Source organism: Eubalaena glacialis, chromosome 6 (genome assembly GCF_028564815.1).
Source record: "Eubalaena glacialis isolate mEubGla1 chromosome 6, mEubGla1.1.hap2.+ XY, whole genome shotgun sequence".
NCBI lineage: Eukaryota > Metazoa > Chordata > Mammalia > Artiodactyla > Balaenidae > Eubalaena > Eubalaena glacialis.
This window is the reverse complement of record NC_083721.1, coordinates 73,548,017-73,570,674: the sequence shown is the minus strand read 5'-3', so window position 1 is coordinate 73,570,674 and position 22,658 is coordinate 73,548,017. Positions and strand designations below refer to the sequence as shown.

Genomic DNA, 22,658 nt, shown 5'->3' with positions numbered 1-22,658 from the left:
AAATTAGTTGTTTTGAATTGCTCTAATAAGATCAATTTCCAGAGGAAAGTGAGAAAATATATAAAACAAATCAATCTACATAATTGTAGGTATGACTAAATTCTAAAATGTCTGGTTTTCTAAATCTATTTTGCAAATTATAATCAATAGGCTCAGCTCCCTAGGAAAAGAACACATCTAAACACAAACACTTTTGTAAGAAGAGAAAAGCACTAAGAATTCACAGTTAACGTGTGGATAGAAAAGTTAACTTCAAATTTAATACTGAAAGGAAAGGTTTGAGTACTGCTTTATAAATAAGTCTGAACTTGGTAAACTTACAGTGAATTCTCCAGTAACAGCATCAAAGCCAACATGGATGGTGTGCTCAAAATCAGATGGAGGAGAAATTTCTGGCCTTTCCTTCTCTTTCTTCTTACTTCCTAGAGGGCATTAAAAAAAGAGTCTCTTTAAACAAGATTAATAAAGGTACTTATAATCATGTTTATAGTTTTCCCAAAACAAACTAGGAACAAAATTATTCTAAAACAGAAATTTTCCCTAAAAACACTGGCTGATAGGAAACTGATAAATCAAGTACAGAAACCTATTCTGTCATCAAGGGCCAGGGTTGGGGGAGGGGAGAGGAGGGGGAGGGTGTCAACCTGTGTCCTGATTAAAGAGGCACACAGACTGACCCAGCACCAGGCCTGAATAAAAGCCCTCAGGGCAGAAGAGAGAGCCCCTTAGATTATCGGTTCTCTCATAAATAAAGAACTACACCTCAGATGCCGAACAATCTGGAAAACAAAGTCTATCAAGTCCTATTTCCAGTGAGCTATACTCATCTAGAAAGAGCAATTTACATTACTATGACTATGGATAATATACACCATATAAACAGGTAGTTTACAAGGACCACATCACCTTTCTTGTGCAGCAACTCTAACTCTTCCTTTTTATTGACATTAATAACTGTTACATTTTAAGATTTCCCAGTTCTTCTGTGGTTCCAATTATTTTTACAACATTTCTGCCACACACCTATCAATAATATTCTCTGTAAATTCAAACACATCAGTTCCTTTTTTTTCCCCACCTAGCCACCTTGCTCTCAGATCCTCTTGCTCTAATCTGCAGTAGTTTATTATGCGGAGGCTTCTGGCACAGCTATTGGTCCTAGGTCATTCCTTCACTTTTACACTGTGCTAGAATCTATTTTCTGTATCCTGTGTTCTCCTCTTCTGGTATACGCCTTTGTTTTAATTGATAGTTCTTGACTAACTATATATGTATTTAGGTTGAAAATACCATCCCCCTTTGAATTTCTTCTAATTTCCAGTGTTGCTATTTAGAAGGCCAAAGCCACTTTCTCATTCTGAACCACTGTTGAAAATCAATTGACCATATATATGCACAGGTCTATTTCTGGATGTTCAACTCTGTTGCAATCATCTCTTTATCTTATGCCAATAGTATAAGACTGCCTAGATTACTGTAGTTTTATAATAAGCATTGAAACTACACACTATAAGCCTTGGGACCTTTTCTTTTTTTTTAATTTATTTTTTTAAAAGAATTCACAAGTTTTTCCTGTTTTATACATATATTTTTTATTTTTATTTATTTATTTTTTTAAATTTATTTTATTTTTTTCAGCCGCATCGGTTCTTAGTTGCAGCATGTGGGATCTTTCGTTGCGGCGTGCAGGCTTCTCCCCAGTTGTGGTGTGCGGGTTTTTTCTCTCTAGTTGTGGCGCGCAGGCTCCAGGGCATGTGGGCTCCAGAGTGCGTGGGCTCTGTAGTGTGCAGCACGTGGGCTCTCTGGTTGAGGTGCACGAGCTCAGTAGTTGTGGTGCACAGGCTTAGTTCCCCTGCGGCATGTGGGATCTTAGTTCCCCAACCAGGGATCAAACCCACGTCCCCTGCATCGGAAGGCAGATTCTTTACCACTGGACCACCAGGGAAGTCCCCGACCTTTTCTTCTTTAAAAAATTGTTTGGCTGTTTTCTAGGTCTTTTGCATTTCCATGTGAATTTTAGAATAATCTTGATAATTTCTAAAAAAAAGCCTGCTGGGATTTTGATTTAGACTGCACTGAATCTATAGATCATTTTAGGGAGAACTGATTTATTAACAATATTGTGTCTTCTAATCCACGAAAATAGTGACTCTCTCCACTTATTTAGGTCTTCTTTCATTTCTCTCAGCAATGTTTTATAGTTATCATTGTACAGCTCTGTTACTGCTTTTGTCTGATTTCTGCCACAGTATTTCAAAAGGTCTGATGCTACTGCAAATGGGACAGCTTTTTTTTTTAATAGTAATCTTTTATTTATTTATTTATTTTTATATTTATTTTTGGCTGTGTTGGGTCTTCGTTTCTGTGCGAGAGCTCTCTCCAGTTGCGGCAAGCGGGGGCCATTCTTCATCGCGGTGTGCCGGCCCCTTCACCATCGCGGCCTCTCTTGTTGCGGAGCACAGGCTCCAAACGTGCAGGCTCAGCAGCTGTGGCTCACGGGCCCAGTTGCTCCGCGGCACGCGGGATCCCCCCAGACCAGGGCTCGAACCCGTGCCCCCTGCATTAGCAGGCAGACTCCCAACCACTGCGCCACCAGGGAAGCCCTGGTACAGCTTTTTAAATTTCAATTTTCAATTGTTCATTGATGGCACAGAGAAACACGATTGATTCTTAAATACTGATCTTATATCCTGAAACCTTACTATTAAGCCTTACTTTTTGTTCCAGTAGCATTTTGTAGCTATCACAGAATTTCCTATAAAATTTCAATTATATTGCTGGTGAATAAAGACAGCTTTACTTCTTCCTTCCCACTCTGGATTCCTTTCATTTATTTTTCTTGCCTTGTTGCACTGGCTAGAACGTCTAGCACAATGTTGAATAAAAGTGGTGAAAGGGTAATCTTTGTATGTTTCCTAATCTAAGTAGGAAAAGCCATTTTTTCTCCACCAAGTTTGATACCGGGGTAAGTTTTTCAAAGATGTTAAAGGTATTTCCTTCTATTTCAAATTTGCTGAATGCTTTGATCAGAAATGAATATTGGATTTCGTCAAATGCTTTTTCTACATCTACTGAGATGAACGTGTGGTTCACCTTTTAAATTTTGTTAGTATAGTAAATTATACTGATTGATTTCCAAATGTTACACCAACCCTGCGTTACTGAAATGAAATCCACTTGGTCATGATGTATTACTCTTTTTGTATACTGTTGGGTTGTAATTACTAAAATCTTGCTAAGATTTTGCGTCTATGTTAATGAAGGATATTGGTGTGTAGCTTTCTTTTCTTGAAATGTCTTTGGTTGGGGTATGAGTAATGCTGGTCTCATAAAATGATTTGGGAAGTATTCCTTCCTATTCAATTTTCTAGAAGTTTGTGTAGAATTGGTAATGTTTCTACCTCAAATCCTTGGTAAACTTCACCAATGGAGCCATCTGAGTCTTTGTGGGAAGGCTAGTAACTATAAACTAAATTTTCCTAAGAAATATAGGGTTTTCAGGTTACGTATTGTTTTTTGAGTGAGCTTTGAAAACTTGTGTCTTTCAAGAATTTTTTTCACTTTAATGTGTTGAATTTATTTGTATATATTTGTTCATAATACTACCTTCTTTTTAATATCTGTAAAATTAGTACAGAGATACCATCTCTGTCATTCTCAATATTGATAATCTGTGTCTTTTCTGACTCCCGACTACCCCGTCAGTCTTGCTAAAGGTTCACCTCTTTTATTGGTATTCTCAATGAATTAACTTTTTACTTCATTGATTTTTGTTTTGTTTTTTTTTATTTTACTGATTTCTGCTTTGACTTTTATTATTTCTTTTCATCTACTTACTCTGGATCTCACCTGTTCTTCCCTTCTAGTTTATTAAAATGGCTTAGCTGAAATCACTGAATTGATGAAATCTTTCTTTTCTTTTCTAATATGGATGTTTTAAATACTATAAATTTCCTCTAAGTACTGCTTTAGCAGCATCATGCAGATATAGATGTCTTGAATTTTCATTTTCATTGTTTAATATATTTCCTAAATATTCTTTTAATTTCTTCATTTATTTGGAAGTGCTTTTATTTACTTTCCAAATATTTCCAGGGATCTTTCTGTTACTGATTTCTAACTTAATTACACTGTGGTCACAGAATATACTTTGTGATTTGAATCTTCCTAAATTTATCGAGACTTTAAAAAATGGCCACAGAATACATCTTGGTAAATGTTCCACGTTCACTTAAAAAGAATGGAATATTCTATAAAGGTCAATTGGTCAAGTTGGCTGACAGTTTTAGCAATTTTCTGTCTACTTGTTCTACCAATTATTGTGAAAGTGTACTGGAATTTGCAACTATAACTGCACTTGTCTATTTCTTCTTCAAATCTGTTTTTTGCTTCATGTATTTTGAAGCTCTGCTATTAAGTGCATAAATGTTTAGCTCTATTACACCATATTGATGAACAGACACTATTATCATTATAAATAAATTATTCCTTATCCCTTAACCAGAGGAATATTTCTTGCTCTAAAATCTACTTTGTCTGATATTAACAAAGCCCGTCCAGCTTTTTTTCACTGTTAGCATACTTTATTTTTTTTTAAAGCACCAGTGCTCTCTCTCTCTTTTTTTTTTTTTTGAAGCTGTTCACAGTCTTCTTAAAAATTATTTATTTATTTATTTATTTGGTTGGTTGGTTGCACCGGGTCTTAGTTGCGGCTCGCCGGCTCCTTAGTTGCAGCACGTGGCCTCCTTAGTTGTGGCACGTGAACTCTTAGTTGTGGCATGCATGTGGGATCTAGTTCCCTGACCAGGGATCGAACCCTGGCCCCCTGCATTGGGAGTGTGGAGTCTTATCCACTGCACCACCAGGGATGTCCCATTGTTAGCATACTTTAAAAAAATTATTTTATTTTAACCTATTTTGTGGCTTTATATTTTTAAAGTGGGTTTCTTATAGGTTGCATATAAATTTAGGTCTGCTTTAGCAATCTGTTAATCTCTGCCTTTTAAACAGGGTGTCTAGATCAGTAACATTTAATGTGATTGCTATAGTTAGGTTTAAACCCACCATTCTTTCATTTGTTTTCTAATCATCTCTATCTACTCTTTGTTTCCACTTCCTTTTTTTCTTATTTTGGATTAACTATGTATTTTTTTTATAATTACCTTTTTTCCCCCTTCTATATGTGTCTTTTCTTTCTGACAGCTTTTCTTTTAAACAGACTTTTTTAGAGCAGTTTTAGGTTCACAGAAAATTGAGCCTATGGACTTCCCTGGTGGCGCAGTGGCTAAGAATCCACCTGCCAATGTAGGGGACATGGGTTCAATCCCTAGTACGGGAAGATCCCACATGCTGCAGAGCAACTAAGCCTGTGTGCCACAACTACTGAGCCTGGGCTCTAGAGCCCACAAGCCACAACTACTGAGCCTGCGTGCTGCAACTACTGAATACTGAAGCTCGTGGGCCTAGAGCCCATGCTCCACAAGAGAAGCCACCGCAATGAGAAGCCCACACACCACAACGACGAGTAGCCCTTGCTTGCCACAACTAGAGAAAGCCCGTGCACGGCAGCAAAGACCGAACACAGACAAATAAATAAATTAGTTAAATTAAATTAAAATTAAAAAATAAAATTATTTAAAAAAAAAGAAAATTGAGCCTAAGGTCTGGATGTTTTTAAGAGTTTTCTATCACTGGTTTTAAACAATGATTATGTGCTTTTGTGCAGTTTTCATCATGTTTCCTGTGCTCAGAATTCACTGAACTTCTTGAATCTGTGGGTTTATAGTTTCCATTAAATTTGGGGGAAAAAAATCAGCCATTGTTTAAAGTTTTCTTTTTAAGGTTTTTTTTTTTTTAATAATTTTTATTGGAGTATAACTGATTTACAATGATATGTTAGTTTCAGGTGTACAGCAAAGTGAATCAGTTATACATATACATGTATCCACTCTTTTTAAGATTCTTTTCCCATATAGGTCATTACAGAGTACTGAGTAGAGTTCCCTGTGCTATACATATACAGTAGGTCCTTATTTTAAGTATTGTTTTTTTTTAATTTTTATTTTTTTTAACATCTTTATTGGAGTATAATTGCTTTACAATGGTGTGTTAGTTTCTGCTTTATAACAAAGTGAATCAGTTATACATATACATATGTTCCCATATCTCTTCCCTCTTGCATCTCCCTCCCTCCCACACTCCCTATCCCACCCATCTAGGTGATGTTTTTTAAATGTCTCTCCTTCCCCTCCTTTGGAGACTTCAGTTATACTTACATTAGTCTGCGTGAAGTTGTTCCATGGTTGTTCACTTTTGTTTCAGTCTTTTTTCTCCAAGTTTTATTTTGATGGTTTCTATTGCCATGGTCTTCAAATTCACTCATCTTTTACTCTGCAATGGCTAGTCTACTGTTAGTTTTGTCCAGTGTATTTTCCAACTCTAGAATTTTGATTTGTTCTTTTTTCTCTCTTCCTTTGCTTTTCCTTAATATGCTAAATCCTTCCTTTGGGTTCTTCAACATATAGGATACAGTTATTTAAATATTTTAATGTCCATGCCTACTAATTCTATCACCTGTGTTACTTTGGCACTGATTCCAGTTGATGGATTTTACTCATTTACTCATATTTATTTACAAATATTGACTAGACTTTACTCATTTACTCATATTTATTTACAAATACTGACTGGATACCAGACTTTTTTTCCTTGTTAGGTGCAGATATTTTTGCATTCCTATAAATATTTGTGAACTTTGTTCTGGGACATAGATAGGTGATTCTTAGCTGTCTACTCATATAGGAGAGAAACAAATTTAGAAACAGTTGATATTTTTAGGTATTATTTTTAAAGTTTTGTTAGGCAGGGCTAGAGCAGCATTTAATCTAGGGCTAATTCTGTCCTGCTACTGAGGCAAGACCTCTATCCAATATTTTGTACTCTGAATAGTGGGAACAGGAAATATTCTGGGCCCTGTGTGAGCTTTAAAGGCTGTTCCCTTTTATAATTTCCAGTGGTTTTTTCCCTCCAGTTTTGGGTAGTTTCCTCACACGCATGTGCTACTGAAGACTCAAAGGGGATCCTCTGCAGATCTCTTTCTCTCTCTGTTCAGCTCTTTACTCTCTGATACTCTGACTACAAACTAGCAGCCATGGCACCCCCAAATTCCCAGTTCTGTTTTTCAACTTTATGAGACCACTTAATTGTCCCTCCCTATTGCTGTAAGCTCTTCAGGCAATAAGCTGCATCAATTATAGGACTCAACTCATTTGTTTCCCATCTCTTTGGGATCACTTTCCTTTACTATCTGATGTCCAATGTCTTGAAAACTGTTGTTTTGTACATTTTTCCCCAGTGTTTTAGTTTTTTTAGGTGGGGAGATAAATCTGGTCCCTGTTACTATATCTTGAGTGGAAGTATAACAGGTTTTGCTGTCTTATCTGTGGTATAATGAAACTTCAGGATGATGTGATTTGATATGGTCTTCATTCATTCACTGTGTTGAGCACTCAGTGAGCTGCTTCCACCTAGAAATCATATTCTTCAGATCTGGAAAATTTTTTCTATTATTTAATTATTTTCTTTGTCATTATTAGTTAGATAAGTCCATCCTGGTCTGTTCTTGTAACTGTTACCTTTTCTCTCATATTTTCCATCTTTGTACTTTCAACAATCTGGGAAAATTTTCTTGACTATCTTCCAATCCTTTGCCTATTGATGTCTTTTGTTTGTGTTGATAATCTTAACTGTTGACATTCCGATAATTATTTCTCATTGTTCTCTGATCATTTTTTCTCTGAGAATACTTTTCCTGTTTCATGGATGCACTTTATCTTCTCTCTTTGAAGATTATATAGTTTATGTGTGTGTATACGTTGGGTTTTTTTCCCTCCCTGTTTCTTCTACATTCACATTTTACCCCCTGTTGTTTTGGACTCTCTTATGTTAAGGGTTTTTCTCAAATGTCTGGTGATCCTTTGCTGTCTACTCGTACAGAAAAGTATTAAAAAGTTAACTGGGAGATAAGTCAGCCTTTTCATTAAAGGTGAGGATGGGTGTGGAGTATCTGAAATATTTCTCCCCAGGACATTCTGTTTATCCAGAAAAAAATCGTTCATTCTCTTGTCTGAGGGCTTTGACTCAAGGTACAAGTGCTCTAAAAGCAGGGCAGAAGAAAGAAGTTCAGTATGTTAGCTTTCCTGAATCTGCCTTTTTCATTTTGGTTCTATACCTTTTTCTGACTCCTCTACAAGAATAAGGAGACTCTCAGATTTAATTCTCCTCAAATAAATATAAATATCTTTTTGTTCTTTTGTTTCCCCAGAGGATGGAGTTATATTTGCATGCCTATGGGATAAAGGAGGGGCCCTGAGGGCCTTCAACACATCCTATAGAGATATTCAACTAATTACCCCTTTTCAGCCTATGTATTACACACAACCACACACACACACACACACACACACACACACACAATTGTGTACCTCTAAATCCTGAGCCTCTGAGATTTTTACAAGGGAAATTGGTCACTTCTCATAAACATTCCCCTCTGCAAACACTTAGGACATGTCTTCCTCTGTTCTGCTTAGTCAGTTACCATTCTCCACCACTTCACTCTTCCAAATATGTATTGAAATCTCTTGTACACTACTGTCTCCTCTCCCGTTCTCTTTGTCCTTGTGACAGAAAAAATAATTCTTTTTTTACTGTTATTTTAGTTGTGTCTGGGGAGGGAGAGTAAATAGAGGCATGTTTAACCATTAGATTCTCCTAATAGGCTATGGTAGGAGGGCAGCACACATTGGTCATGGAAAGGAGCAGAGGGAAATGTAACTGTTAAGCCTAATATAAACTTTGCTACCTTTACTGAAATGCACATTTACATCTCTCATAAACAATCTTTCATATTCCATTAGACTGTGAATAACCTGAAGTCATGCCCTCTACTTTCTCTATTATGTCCCTTGACTTCTAACTTGGTATCCTGCATATAGGAGGAAATATTTATTAACCAACTATAAACTAATAGTTGACGACTCTTTATACGGCTCTGAACTGCTGACAGAAAAACATAAAATTTCATGCACTATATAAAAGTATTTGTTTCTTCTTTTTAAAAAATCTGCTCAGTATCCACTTCTGATATGTACATAGTTGGGAAAGATGCCATTTTCTTATATGACCCTGATTACAGATGACTGGTCCAAGGCAGGCATCTAATTCAAGCCACGTCAGCCACAGTTGCCCACACACTCCCAGACAATTAGATTGGTTCAGGGGTGAATACATAAACTAAGCCAGTCTTAGGACCCTTAGAATCAGTCTCTCACCGGTGAATATAAGAAATAAAGCCCAGGAACTGTTGAGGGCTGTATTTCCCAACACACAGAGAAAAAAAATCAGTCTGATATACGAAAGAAATATGATCAGATACACAGAAAGCAGGAAAACTAGACATATAGCAAGAGAATTCCCGGTTCCTGTTGTATCTAAGGCCCAGCCATATTTTTCAACTTGGGAATTTTGAAAAATTTAGAGATATTTAATAGAAAGTTTCATATATGTTAGGAGTATAGAATAAAGAGTTAAAGGAAAGAAGTGAAAATGATTAAGCAGAACTTGAAGCACAATACCCTAAAAATCTGTTTAATTTCATTTGTTTTTATATAACACACATACACACAAATACTCCTTGCATTTTAGTAGTCCTAGTAGGAGGGGAAAGGGATATTAAAAACAGTATCTAAAACAAAAAGATACTGAGGCATGTCTCAAATCAAACAATGTGCTGGAAGGATATTGCTATGTAAACAGAACCACTGCTTTATAACTCTGGAATCCAAGAGCTATATGGACAAACAACAACAAAAAACCCCCACAGTCATCTACCTACAGGATGTCCACCCAGCAACTGGATCACTTGATGGGAAGTAATGGACCAGGGAAAGAAACTTCTTTTAATAAAAATGCACAATTTTTTAGTGGACTGGGAAAAAAGGATTGTTAGCATCATTTTTCAACTTCATGAGACAACAAAACAAGCAGGCAGGCAGCAACCTTCAGCTAAGAAGTGGGTACCCTGAGTAATGTGCTGCACAAAAGGTACTTGAAAGAATCCTAAATATGCCACTACCATATCCTTAAAAGCCACCACTACTTAGGCTACATTTGAGCTAGAGTCTAAGGCTAAAAAAGCCCCCATTTCTTTAAAAGGAAGACTTTTCTGTTTAACAGAATCAGTGATTACTGATTACTTTGTTCTTTTGACCCAAAAAGCTTCAAACTGGTGACCTAAACTTGTTCCATCACACAGAAGGGTATTCTCTAGGAAACAGACAGAGGAGTATGGACTACTATTATTAATCTTAGAATTAGATTTTTAGACCAGAAAGAATATTTACAGTTCTAAGTCTATCATCTTCATAACCAACTAGAGGTGAAAGTGCATATAGGTTGAATAATTAGATACAAAAATTGCTTTAGTTTATAAATACACATCATTCAACACTAGCTAACTGAATAGAGCTTTTAAAAATAAGCCAAGACAATGGCTCACTGACATTTTCGTTTTTCGTTATCAAAACTACTAGACTTGTTAAGCCCATTTCTCACCTGCACTACTGCAAAATCCTCCTAACTAGTTTCCAACTTCAGTCTTAGACCTCCAACAAAACCTATTTTCTAGACAGCTACTAGTCTCGCCTATTTAAGACAGAAATGTGACCAGGTCTTTCCACTGTTTAAAATCTTGTAATGGTTCCCCAGGAAACAGGATAAAATCTGAGCTCTGTAGCATGGAATACAAGGCCCTTTATGAACTGCTCCCTGCCTACCTCTTTAGCCTCTTCTGCTACCTGCAGTTTCCTACATACATCATGCTATTATTCTCTCTTCTTCTCTGCTTTCACACCACACTTGACCGTACTCAGCTCCACGAATGTGCTACGATCCCCCCCTGTACCTGGGCCACTGAAACTCTTTTCTAGGCACAGAACATACTTTTTAACTATCAAAATCCTCCTATTTTCACTTACTCATCCTTCAGTCTTCAGCTCTAATATCCCTTCTTTAGGAAGCCTTCCCAGATATAACAGACATCTTACTCTAATCCCTATCATCACTTTTCACAGTTCGTAATTATATGTTGCAGTCTTTTATTAGTGCATGAGGGCAGGGATATCATCGGCCTTGCTGATCATGGAATCTCTGATGACTCACAGAGTGCATAAGATACATAATTAGCAGGGATATGAAAAAGATTTATTCAGTCAAGTTGTTATAAAAGGTACAATTTCTAATTTTCTTAATTTTTGCAGTGACATGAAAACCAATAATGAATAACTGAAGATACTCTAGAGTCTTTTTTTTTTAATGAAAATATTAGCTGTCTGTTTAGTAATAAGGACAGCAATAAGGGATGTAAATTTGAGCAGAACAAAATTAATATCTCTAGATGAGGCTTTACATTAGAGTTGGCAAAGATCTTAGGGTCACTGTAATTTTTTAAAATAAAAATACAGTTTTTTCCCTTTTATCCTTCTGTTTAAAGGTGATAGACCAAGCACATATTGTAGCTCTCCCCTTCTACACCAAACCTCTTTATTCACCATGGAACAAAATCTGTGAGGAATGCCCAAAGATGAAAAGCAATTACGATAAAACTAGAGAGAGAAACAGCAGCTCAGGATGTAGACAGGAGGATGAAATTGCAGATGGATTTCTGTATTCATACAAGCATGAATGTGCATACACATCCACATTCCTAACCCTCAAGGTTCAGGCCCTGTCGGAGGTGTTCGCTTCCAGAAAGGAACTGTAAGTGTGGGAGGTTGGGCTGGAAAGGGAGAAGAACCCCAGGAATAGGAGGTATCAAAGAGCACCCCACCCTCCAAACATCTTTTTCTCTCTCAGTCTAAGTGAAAATGACGCACTCCTAAATATCTCCCTCCAAGTAGACTACACAAAGAGACTCTGCAGATGTTCTACTCTCAACTACAAAGCTGAATGCAATTCTCCCCAACTTGCCCTACAAATTCAAGGCAATTCTAATCAAAGCATCAACAGGTTTTTTAAAAAAGTACATGATAAGCAAAGTCCAAAATTTATACAGAAGAGCAAAGGGTCAAAAGATCCTGAAGAACCACATGGTACCAGATTTGCTCTATCAGTATTAAGAATTATAAGCTATAACAATTAAGGCAGTCTGGTATTAGTGTAGGTACAGAGAAATGAGCCAATGCAATAAAACAGAAAACACAGAAACAGATCCCGGCATACGTGGAAACCTGACGGATAATGGCTAATACTGTAGGTTAGTGGGGAAATGATAAAAGTTTCAATAAATGGTCTGGGACACTGGTTTAAAAAAAAAAGTGAAAATGAATCTCTCTTTACAAATACACAAAAACCAAATCCAGATAGTTCAAAGGTTTAAACTGTAAAAGCCAAATTATAAAACTTTTAGAAAAACCTAAGAAAATATCACCTCTAGTTTGGCAAAAATTTCTTAAAACACAAAAAGCTCAAACTTTACATAAAGGAAAAGAACTGATCAATTCAACTACACCAAAATTAATAACTTCTATTCATCAAAAGATACCACTGAAAGGGTGAAAAGGCATACTGCAACCTGGAAATCTATATTTAATAACACATAGCTGACAAAGGATTAGTATATAGACTATAAGGAATGTTTAAGGAAAAAGAACTCAACAGAAAACTGGACTAAAAAACAGGTATGTCACAGAAAACACAAATGAATAGTAAATTAATATATGGAAAGATACTCAATTTCCCAAGTCATCAGGGAAATCCAAATTAAAACTACCATGAGATACCATTTCACACCTCCCAAATTGGCAAAAATTAAAATCCCATAATACAAGAATTGGCAAGGATGTTCAGCAATAGAACATTCGTGTTCTGTGGGTGAGAATGAACATTAAAAAAAAAAACTTTAGAAAGTAATTTGATAAACCTAGTCAAGTCAAACATGGGAGTACCCTGTAACCCAGCAATTTTACTACTAAGTATATACCTGAGAGCAACCTTTAAATATTTGGCCAGGACCCACATCAATACACTTTACATCCTGACCCTACATACACACAACTGAAACAGAAGTTTCATGAAACTTTTGCAATAACTCTATTTATACTGTGTGCAATAACTCTATACTCCATTTCATTTAGTGTCATCCACTATATAGATTTCATAACTCACTAATGCAGTGGTTCTTAATATTAGATGCACATTAGAATCCCCTGAGGTATTAAAAAAATTAAAAGCAAAACCAGAACTGATGCCCAGGTAAGCTCCTGAAGACTGATTCAATTGGTCTGCGATGGAGCTTGGACACAGATTTATTTAATTAAGCTTCCCAAGAGATTCTAATAAGCAATTAGAATCAAAACGACCTGATGTCTGAAAAGCACTGCCCTAGAAAAATACTTCCACATGTCCACCAAGAGATATGTTTAAAATTACCCATAGCAGCACTGTTCATGAAAATAATCCAAATGTCTATAGATAGGAGACCAGGTAAATAAACTGCCATCTATTTATACAGTGTACTAGCGTACAGCAATGAAAATGAACTACAGCTACATATATCAACATTAGCAGTGAAAAAGAACTACAGCTATATATATCAACATAAATCTCAAAAACATGAGGTCGAGTGAAAATATACATCCTGAAAATATGCATATACTGTAGTATGATTCCATTTATAAAATGTTCCCAAATAGGCAAACCCAAACCATATATTATTTGGGGATGTTATGCCATAAGATTATAATAAAAAGCAAGAAATAAAAAATGCAAAATTCAGGATGGTAGATATTGTCGGGGGAGGAGGAGAAGGAGGAAGAGGAGGGGTAGGATGGGGTGTGGCCGATGGGGACTTCAGGGCATACTGGTAAAATTCTATGTTGGGTGGTGGGTACAAGGGTGTTTATTAAAATATATACATTATGTATACTATACTCTTTTGTGTATGATGTCACCACAAAACTAAAAAATTAAAGCAAAATTCTATTTATATAAAGTTCTAAAACAGGCTGAACTGATCAAAGGTGAAAAATCAGACAGAAGTTTCCCAAAGGTGGGGGAGGAGTAGACTATTTGGGACACGATGTGAAAGAGTTTTCCAGGGAGATGGAAGTGGTGTATAATGTGATAGGGGGATAATGATTATGGCTTACACAGGTCTGTCCATTTGTCAAAACCGTAGTTAATTTTTATGCATTTCAATATATGTAATTTTAACCTAAAAAGTAAGTGGAGAAAGAATGATAATTGTTGAAGCTGGGTTACAAGGTTCATTAGACTGTTACACTTTGTATAGTTTGACATTTTCTGTTTTTTAGAGAAAGGAATAAAGGAATTGGATAAGAAAGGCAAAGTTTTGTTTTATTTTTTTTAAAGAGCTTGTAAAGTTTTAAGATTAGCACTAAAAAGTTATTAAATCTTGAATATAATGAGCACAAGAAAACAAAAGACTTCAGAAATCACCAAAAAAAATTTAATGGATGTTAATTACAGACCTCAAAAGCTGATAAACCTGAAGGCAATCAGAGCCTTCCCTAGGACCCCCAGGTACCCTCACCCTCCCTTTGTTAGTGGGGGACCTTGAATTAGTCACCACTGATAAGTGTTAATATTTCTAGGAGAAAAGAAAAGAAAGGGGAGTTAATGAAGGAGGGTAAAACTGGAAGATTCTCAATATGATCAGAGAGATAGGCATGCTCTGCTACATTTATGTAAATGCGTGTTCAGTTTGCTCACAAACCCTACCACCCTACCATTTACCCAAAGTGCTGGACTGTCCACACTTTCTCCTTCATTTAGTGCTCTTCTCTTCCCCTTTCCAAGGCTGTCCCCAAGTACATGTTGTTATCCTATCTTGAGCATTCTCCTACCCCAATTTTGCATTCTGCTCTCCACAGGCAAGTGATTTCAACCCTTTGAGCAATTTCTTCTGGTACTAACCAACCACCATAAATTTTTTTCTAACCTCCGTAATTATAAATACTGTGTTTACACTGCCATTTTTAGGTTTTCTTACTTTAAATACACTGATTTACTACTACGGAAGATTACAATTTAGTGCTCTCCAACACATCCACTTTTTCTGCCTTCTTCCCACGCGTACTTTTTGGTTCATTTCCTGATTTCCCCCTTTATCTTTTATTTAATCCAGTCTAAGTACATACACTTTTCATTCTCAAACACGTCAAATACACATGCTACCACTTCTGTTAAATAAACTTAAAAAACATACTTTCATGAGGCTTTTCAGTTACAACCTCACATGAAATCTTAAAAATAAGAGGAAAATTAGAAACAAGAGATATACACTAAAATGAACAGTTTTTCAACTGTTCAATGATTATATCCTGCCAGCATATCTAAATTCTCTAACACTTGATTCTCTATTAATATTAACTATATTGCCTCATTCAAATTTTCATTGATTATGTATTTTCAACTCTCAAATTAAATGTGTATTTATTATTATATACAAAGCACTGTTTTCTTCCACTAGGGTTTACCTCTCCATGTAAACTTAGACATATATGAGTGAAAAAATATCTTTACCTCTACTTATAACTATTACTAGCTGTCACAGCCATACTGTCATGCTTAATATAATAAAACAAACTAATCCCTAACCTTTATTCTAAAATCCATTACAGTCCATAATCCCTTATCCAATTCTAAAATCCATAAAGCTCTCTGAAAACCAAAAGTTCTTTCTTTAGGTTTGGCACCAAAACAAATTTAGTGAATTCAACTTATGTGAGACTATTTATAGTCTTTATTCTACTTTGTGTGACTAGACCAGTGGTTCTTAACTGGAGGCAATTTTGCCCCACAGGGGAATCTGGCAATGTCTGGAGACATTTTCAGTTGTCACAACTGGGTAGGAGGTGCTACTTACTAACATCTAGCAGGTAAAAGCTAGAAATGGTGCTTAACATCCTATAGTGCACAGGACAGATCCCTGCAACAAGGCATTATTTGGCCCCCAAATGTCTATCTTACTGAGGATGAGAAACACTGGACTAGACTCTTGTTTACGGAAGATCCATTTATGTGTTGATTACTGAGTGTTGCCTCAGATGAATCTCAGGGTATTACAGAATACATGACAAAAAGACAGCATTACTGGGGCCTTCCCTAGTGGCGCAGTGGTTAAGAGTCCGCCTACTAACGCAGGGGACACGGGTTCGAGCCCTGGCCCGGGAAGATCCCACATGCCATGGAGCAACTAAGCCCGTGAGCCACAACTACTGAAGCCTGCGCTCTAGAGCCTGTGCTCTGCAACAGGAGAAGCCATCGCAGTGAGAAGGCCACACACCACAATGAAGAGTAGCCTACGCTCGCTGCAACTAGAGAGACCCCATGCGCAGCAACGAAGACCCAACACAGCCAAAAATAAATAAATTAATTAACTTTTTAAAAAAAGACAGCATTACTACTACTCAAAAGTCAGAAAACCTCTTAATTCCAAGCCACAGTTGGCTCCTGAGATTTCAGACAGGAGACTGTAGACTTTATATTTCCATTCTTCTAATAGCAAGTCTTTCTCAAATATCACGAATCTCATTAATGTTAGGAAGCCATGAACTGTGGCCCAAGCCTTAGAAAATGAAGGAGGGGAGTACAGAAATTCACTGGACATAACAAATAGAATGAGCAACAACCTTCGTTTTATTCTTTTCCATTACAGTTTAAAATAAACTAGCCTTCCTATTTTTTTCTTTTTTTGGCTGTGCTGCGCAGCTTGTGGGATCTTAGTTCCCTGACCAGGGATTGAATCCGCACCCTCAGCAGTGAAAGCACAGAGTCCTAACCACTGCACCACCAGGGAATTTCCAAACTAGCCTTTCTAATAGTGCCTATATACCACCATCAATTGTATGTTTACTGTTCTCACCATAAAAGATACCAGCTTATTATACTTTAATTAAAAAGATATCAAAACCAATAACATAAAATAATAACTGTGACTCTTGAAACCACAGTAGCTATTTACCTTTCTCTGTGCTTGAGAATATAGAGATGATTTTATTCCTGGGCTTTTTTTCCTCTGGAACAGAGGGCAAAGGTTTTAAACTGTGATTGGCTGACAAAGGGTCTTTGCCTCCAGTGCTAAAAATGGTACTGCTCATTCGCACAGGGGGTGCTGGAGGCTTGTCTTCCAGTTCTCCGTTATCAGACATGATTCAGAATTATGATATGGCCTGAAACAGACAGGCAAAAACATACAGTTAACAACAAGGCAAAAAATAGTATGGACAAGCACAAAACAGTGTTTATTCCCTCCCCAACTTCAAATTAGAAAACGTTACCCATTTAAAGCTGTAAAACTTAAGAGATGAAATTAGTTGCAATATAGGCAATCTCCCCTAACAAAGTTGGTAAATGGCTAGCTGAGGGAATCTTTGAAAAGTCATATCCCATTAAGAGGACTATGATAATTTTGGGGAAGCAAGATGACACTAACGTATCAGAGTATATCCACCTATTCAACTGATTCTAAGAGTAAATGTTCCAATGAACAGACAACATAGAGTCTTAAAAAAATAATAATTCGAAGAGGAAGACTATGTCCTGACCAGCCAATAATAGGATATATGTCTCTGATAGGTCTACTTCTAGAGCAGAGATAGGATGCTTGCTACTAAAAATATCAACCAATAGCCTCCAAACTGATTCCATGCTTGCTAGCTTTGTCATCACAACTTAACCTCAATATAGACTTTCGTAAAGGATAGGAACGTGCCACTGATACAATATTTGGTTTCTCTGAAAATCTGACCATCTAACTACATACGTTAGTCCCTTCAAGTCTGGGAACACTGACAAAAGTAAATCCAGAGTTTGGCCAAATCCCAAGGTTCTGTCATCCTGTGATGCCCTGTCCAGGCCGTCAAGTTACCCTCCTTATCCACATGGCTAATTCAGCAGAAATGTCAACCTTGTTTACATATATGTATACACATCTATTTTATGTCTTTAAAAAAAAGTAGACTACACATATTTAAAATCAGCAGTGAAGGAGAGGGGATGCCTAACTTATAGATGAGCTCTGATACAAAAGTATATATGTTAGGAAATAATACCTCACTAAACAAGATTTTGATTGATAATTAGATCCTGATTTGATTGTAACATTATTTAACACATGTTAAGTGAACAAAACTTTGTATATGTACAATGAAAAGAATGCAACTGTTTTTAGATAAAATTAAAAATAATTTAGAAGATTTTTATTTAGTCTGAATGCTAGTACCTGAAGAATAGTAGGTATAATTTGAAAAGAATTGAGGGATGAAGAATTATACCTAATTCCATGCCAAATCTTACAGCTTTTGTTTCCCTTGATAGGAGTATGTTAAAGCACTACTGTATAATTTATATGTCATATGATGGTTATTTTTCAGCCTACAAGAGGAAGAATGAAAGAAGGTAAAAGGGGAAAATAAACATTTCTGGAGGTAACTAGCTGGAGAAGAGAGAAAGAAAAGATCTATAACTGTGTATGAGAAAGACTGCCTGAAGTGAAATTAAACTACTGGTACTCAAAGGAAGAAATGGGGGTGGGATCTACGAAGGTGGTGTGAACAACATACAGTCAGATGATTCTTCCAAACCAGCTGGTCACATCATGTGGATTACCTGATGAATTGATAAAATCAAGACAGATATTTAGCTTTTATGTGACCAAACATTAAGGCAAAACAGATTAACCCTAGAGTAGCTCACTTTTATCTTAATCACCAGTTACAATATAGAAACTACACATTTAGATTTTGATTACACTGTGAATTGCTCCTATTTAAAAATCAGGATAACAAAATTCCAAAATACATTTGCATGCATTTACAGAAGGAAATGCACCAAAACATTAACAGTGGTTATCTGTGATTAACAAGTAATTTTTAAACTTGATTATAATCAGCATAGCTGTGGTTAAAAAAAGATCAATATAAAACTGGGCACAATAATTATTTAGTGTAAACTGACTACAAATTCTATCCTTAAGGCTGGCTCATAAATGGAACATAACTAGAAATTGGCACCGCACCTTCAGCTGCATGTTGTCCAGTACTGGGTTGTGGCATCAGATTGCTTTGGTTGGAATCCTAGTTCCATCATTTACTTAAGTGTGTGACCTTAGGACTAAACTGTGACTCAGAGTTTCTTAGAGAAATGGCTGATTCTAGGCCTGGACAGGGAAAATACAGGATGAGTCTATAGTGTCTTACAGTGTCAGAAGATAAGGAAGTACTTATAAAGCATGACAGCATGTCAAAAGGACACAGGAAAGAGTTCTCCCAAAAGCCAATACTGGAATGATTTGAACAATAAAATTAATAAAGTACTATATAATCCAAGGTATAAAATAAATATACATAATTCATATCGATACAAAAAAACTGAATACATAAATAAAATGGGGCAGAGGGACAAATCTTCCTTACAAAAGAATTCCAAATAATATATATGTAGATACATTCCCTTCTAGGAGTTGGAACTTAACTTCCCTCCCCATTTGAGTGTAGGCTAGAGTTAGTGACTCATTTCCAAAGAAAAGAGTATGGAAAGGGGAAAATAACACCACAATGGAAAAATCTGGCATTAACCAAGTGATCAAGGTTAACATCACCAGTGATAAGTCACAATGACATCATTAATCTCCAGACGTAATGTGATGAGGAGCACAATTCACGTCTGTGGTATTCTTCCCCAAACCCATATCTAATCATGGGGGAAAAAATCAGATAAACCCAAATTGAGGGACGTCCTACAAAATTCCTGACCAACACGTCTCAAAACCATCAAGGACATGAAAAACAAAGACGGATTGAGAAATTGTCATAGAACAGAGGAGGCTAAGGAGACATGACAATGTGGTATCCTGGAACTGAAAAAAAGACATCAGTGGAAAAACTGGTGAAATCCAAATAAAATCTACAATTTAGTTAATAATAATGTACTAGTGTTGGCGTCTTTGCTTTGAGATACATTTTATGGTTTATGTAATGTTAATATTAGGGGAAGATGGGTGATAGTTATACAGGAAATCTACTATCTTTGCAACTTCTCTGTAAGTCTAAAATTATTCAAAAATAAGAACGCTATTACAAAAGGAATAAATTCCTCAAAAGGTTAAATATAGAGTAACCTACCATATGACCTAGCAACTTCACTTCCAGTATATGCCTAAGAGAATTGAAAACACATGTCCGCACAAAAACTTGCATATGAATGTTCACAGCAGCATTATTCGTGATAGCCGAAAGAGGAAAACAACCAAATTATCAACGGATGAACAGACAGACAAAATATGTCATATCTATACAATGGAATACTGTTTGGCCACAAAAAGGAGTCAAGTACTGATACATGCTACAACATGAAATAAACCTTGAAAACATAAGTGAAAAAAGCCTGACACAAAAAGACCACAAATTATAGGATTCCATTTACATGAAATGTCTACAACAGGCAAATCCACAGAGACAGAGAGTAGATTAGTGGTTGCTAGACAGTGAGGGAAATGGGATGTGACTTTGGAGGAATGAAAATATTCTGGAATTAGACACTGGTAACAGTTGAACAACCTTGTGAATATATTAAAACCACTGAACTGTATACTTTAAAATGGTAAATTTCAGCTATGTGAATTATATCTCAATTTAGGATAGGAATTAATAATATTTACCTCATAAAGATTAAATGAGTTAATAATTGAAGGCTGCTACTATTACTATCATGATATTACTATTTATAAGATTCTATGCTAGAAGTTGGAGACAAGAAAAGAGGACTTAATTCTTCTCCAAGAGCTCATAATCTACTGGGAAAGACCAGCACATACGTATTTAAGTTAGGTTATGCCCTTTATCAACATTTGTTCTCAACACATGCATATTAAAAGCCACTTTGTTTCTTCAAAGCAGCAGTTCTCAAAACATTTTGGCCTCAAGACCCCTTCACACTCTTAAAAATTACTGAGGATCTCAATTTTTGTTTATGTGCGTTCTATCTATCTATATTCACTGTAAGAAATTAAAATAAGTTATTTAAGTATTTATTTCATTAAACCCATTACATTACAATGTTATTCATAAATAACATTTTTATGAAAAATAACATTTTCCAAAACAGAATATAGTGACAAGAGTGGCATTAGTTTACTTTTCTGCAAATCTTTTAAATGTCTGGCTTAGTAGAAGACAGTTGGATTCTCATATCTGCTTCTGCATTCAATTTATTGTGTTATGTTTTGGTTGAAGTATATGAAGAAAATCTGGTCTTACACAGATATGTAGCTGGAAAAGGGAGTATTTTAATAGCTTTCAGATAATTGTGGATATTCCTCTTTGATACTACACCAAACTCAACCTTCATAAGGTTAGATATGGACTCTGAAACCACAGCAATAAATTTTTTGTACTCTGTTACATTAAATCCATTGATTTCTCTTGCACTTTGAATGGATCTTTTACCCATGAATGAATTTTGTAATGTCATGAATTGATTATCTGGAAAGTATTGGCTCATTCAATTATTAAGATATTCCAATGTTTACACTTCATTATACAATAAAAATAAAATCACATTCATTAACATCACCACTGATCTCATCAGAAAAGTCTAGGTATTGGGAACCTGTCAAACTCAAGAAAGTGAATACAAGTTTTCTAAAACTCTAATTTTCATTTGAAAATTTAAATTTTATCAATTAACAACGAATTCTGTCACTTCATTCATTTTCAAGAAAATGTCTGCCAAATACCTAAGTCTGAACAACCAGAGTTGTTCAGTGGGCCAGTCGTTCTTTCAAATAAAAATGGTGTTCCAGGAAACGGGGCCTTTTTAAGCTCAATCATATAAGTGGTTTTCTGTAAGACAACCATTTCATACTTCATAAGTACCTTATGAGTACTTCCCATTTTGCTATACAAAATACTTTAAAAGTAAACTCAAAAGTAGAGATATAATAAGATTAGTAATTTTATTGTTTCAAGTCCATTCTTAAGTGAAACTGGCTTTAAAAAAAAAAAACTACAAGCACATAGCTATTGCCTTGAATGAGTTGTATTAAAGTACAGTCAGTTTTACCCACCACTGCTTTTGCATCATCAATGCAAATGTCAACACAGTGTAAAAAGGCAAAGAACACCTTAGTATTATTATGAAAAATAGGTTTTGACTCACAGACCCCCAAGGGTACCACAGATCACTCTTTGAGAACTGCTGCTTTAGAGTTTACCCCAGCTCCATACTTCACCCTCATAGTCCCAATTCTTTCTGATGTGCTACTGAGGCAGCAGAAGACCCATATTTATTTCCTCCTATACTCTACAGAACACATTTTTGACATAGGAAAAGGTAAAAGGTAATCAATGGCTTGATTTCCAAGCTGGGGCACAAAAACCTAATCAAATCTTGAAAATGGTTCAAAATCTATACTTATGTCATAGTAATTACTACACTGTTTTTTGTAACAAAAACCAGAAAGATGTCAGCCAGAGAGACTGTCATTTATATGAAAAATACCACCACCAAATTCTAAAGCAAACAACACTAACAAGGCAACTTTCAGAACACAGCCTTTCCTTATACTCTGGTTATTCAAA

At 35.9% G+C, this 22,658-nt stretch overlaps 1 protein-coding gene across 2 annotated transcripts in view; it reads right to left on the bottom strand.

The window, feature by feature from the left end:
- Positions 1–22,658, bottom strand: part of PAK2 (p21 (RAC1) activated kinase 2) — an 87,297-nt gene that overhangs the window by 24,078 nt on the left and 40,561 nt on the right. The window contains exons 1-3 of one of the 2 annotated variants that reach the window (XM_061194315.1): positions 18,642–18,667; positions 17,042–17,249; positions 322–422 (exon numbers count right to left, since the gene is read on the bottom strand). In XM_061194315.1, the coding sequence (XP_061050298.1) occupies positions 322–422; positions 17,042–17,228 (288 nt within the window). In that variant the 5' untranslated portion in view covers positions 17,229–17,249; positions 18,642–18,667. Of the gene's footprint in view, positions 1–321; positions 423–17,041; positions 17,250–18,641; positions 18,668–22,658 lie in introns of those variants that run through there. The other variant, XM_061194314.1, reaches the window with a different exon arrangement.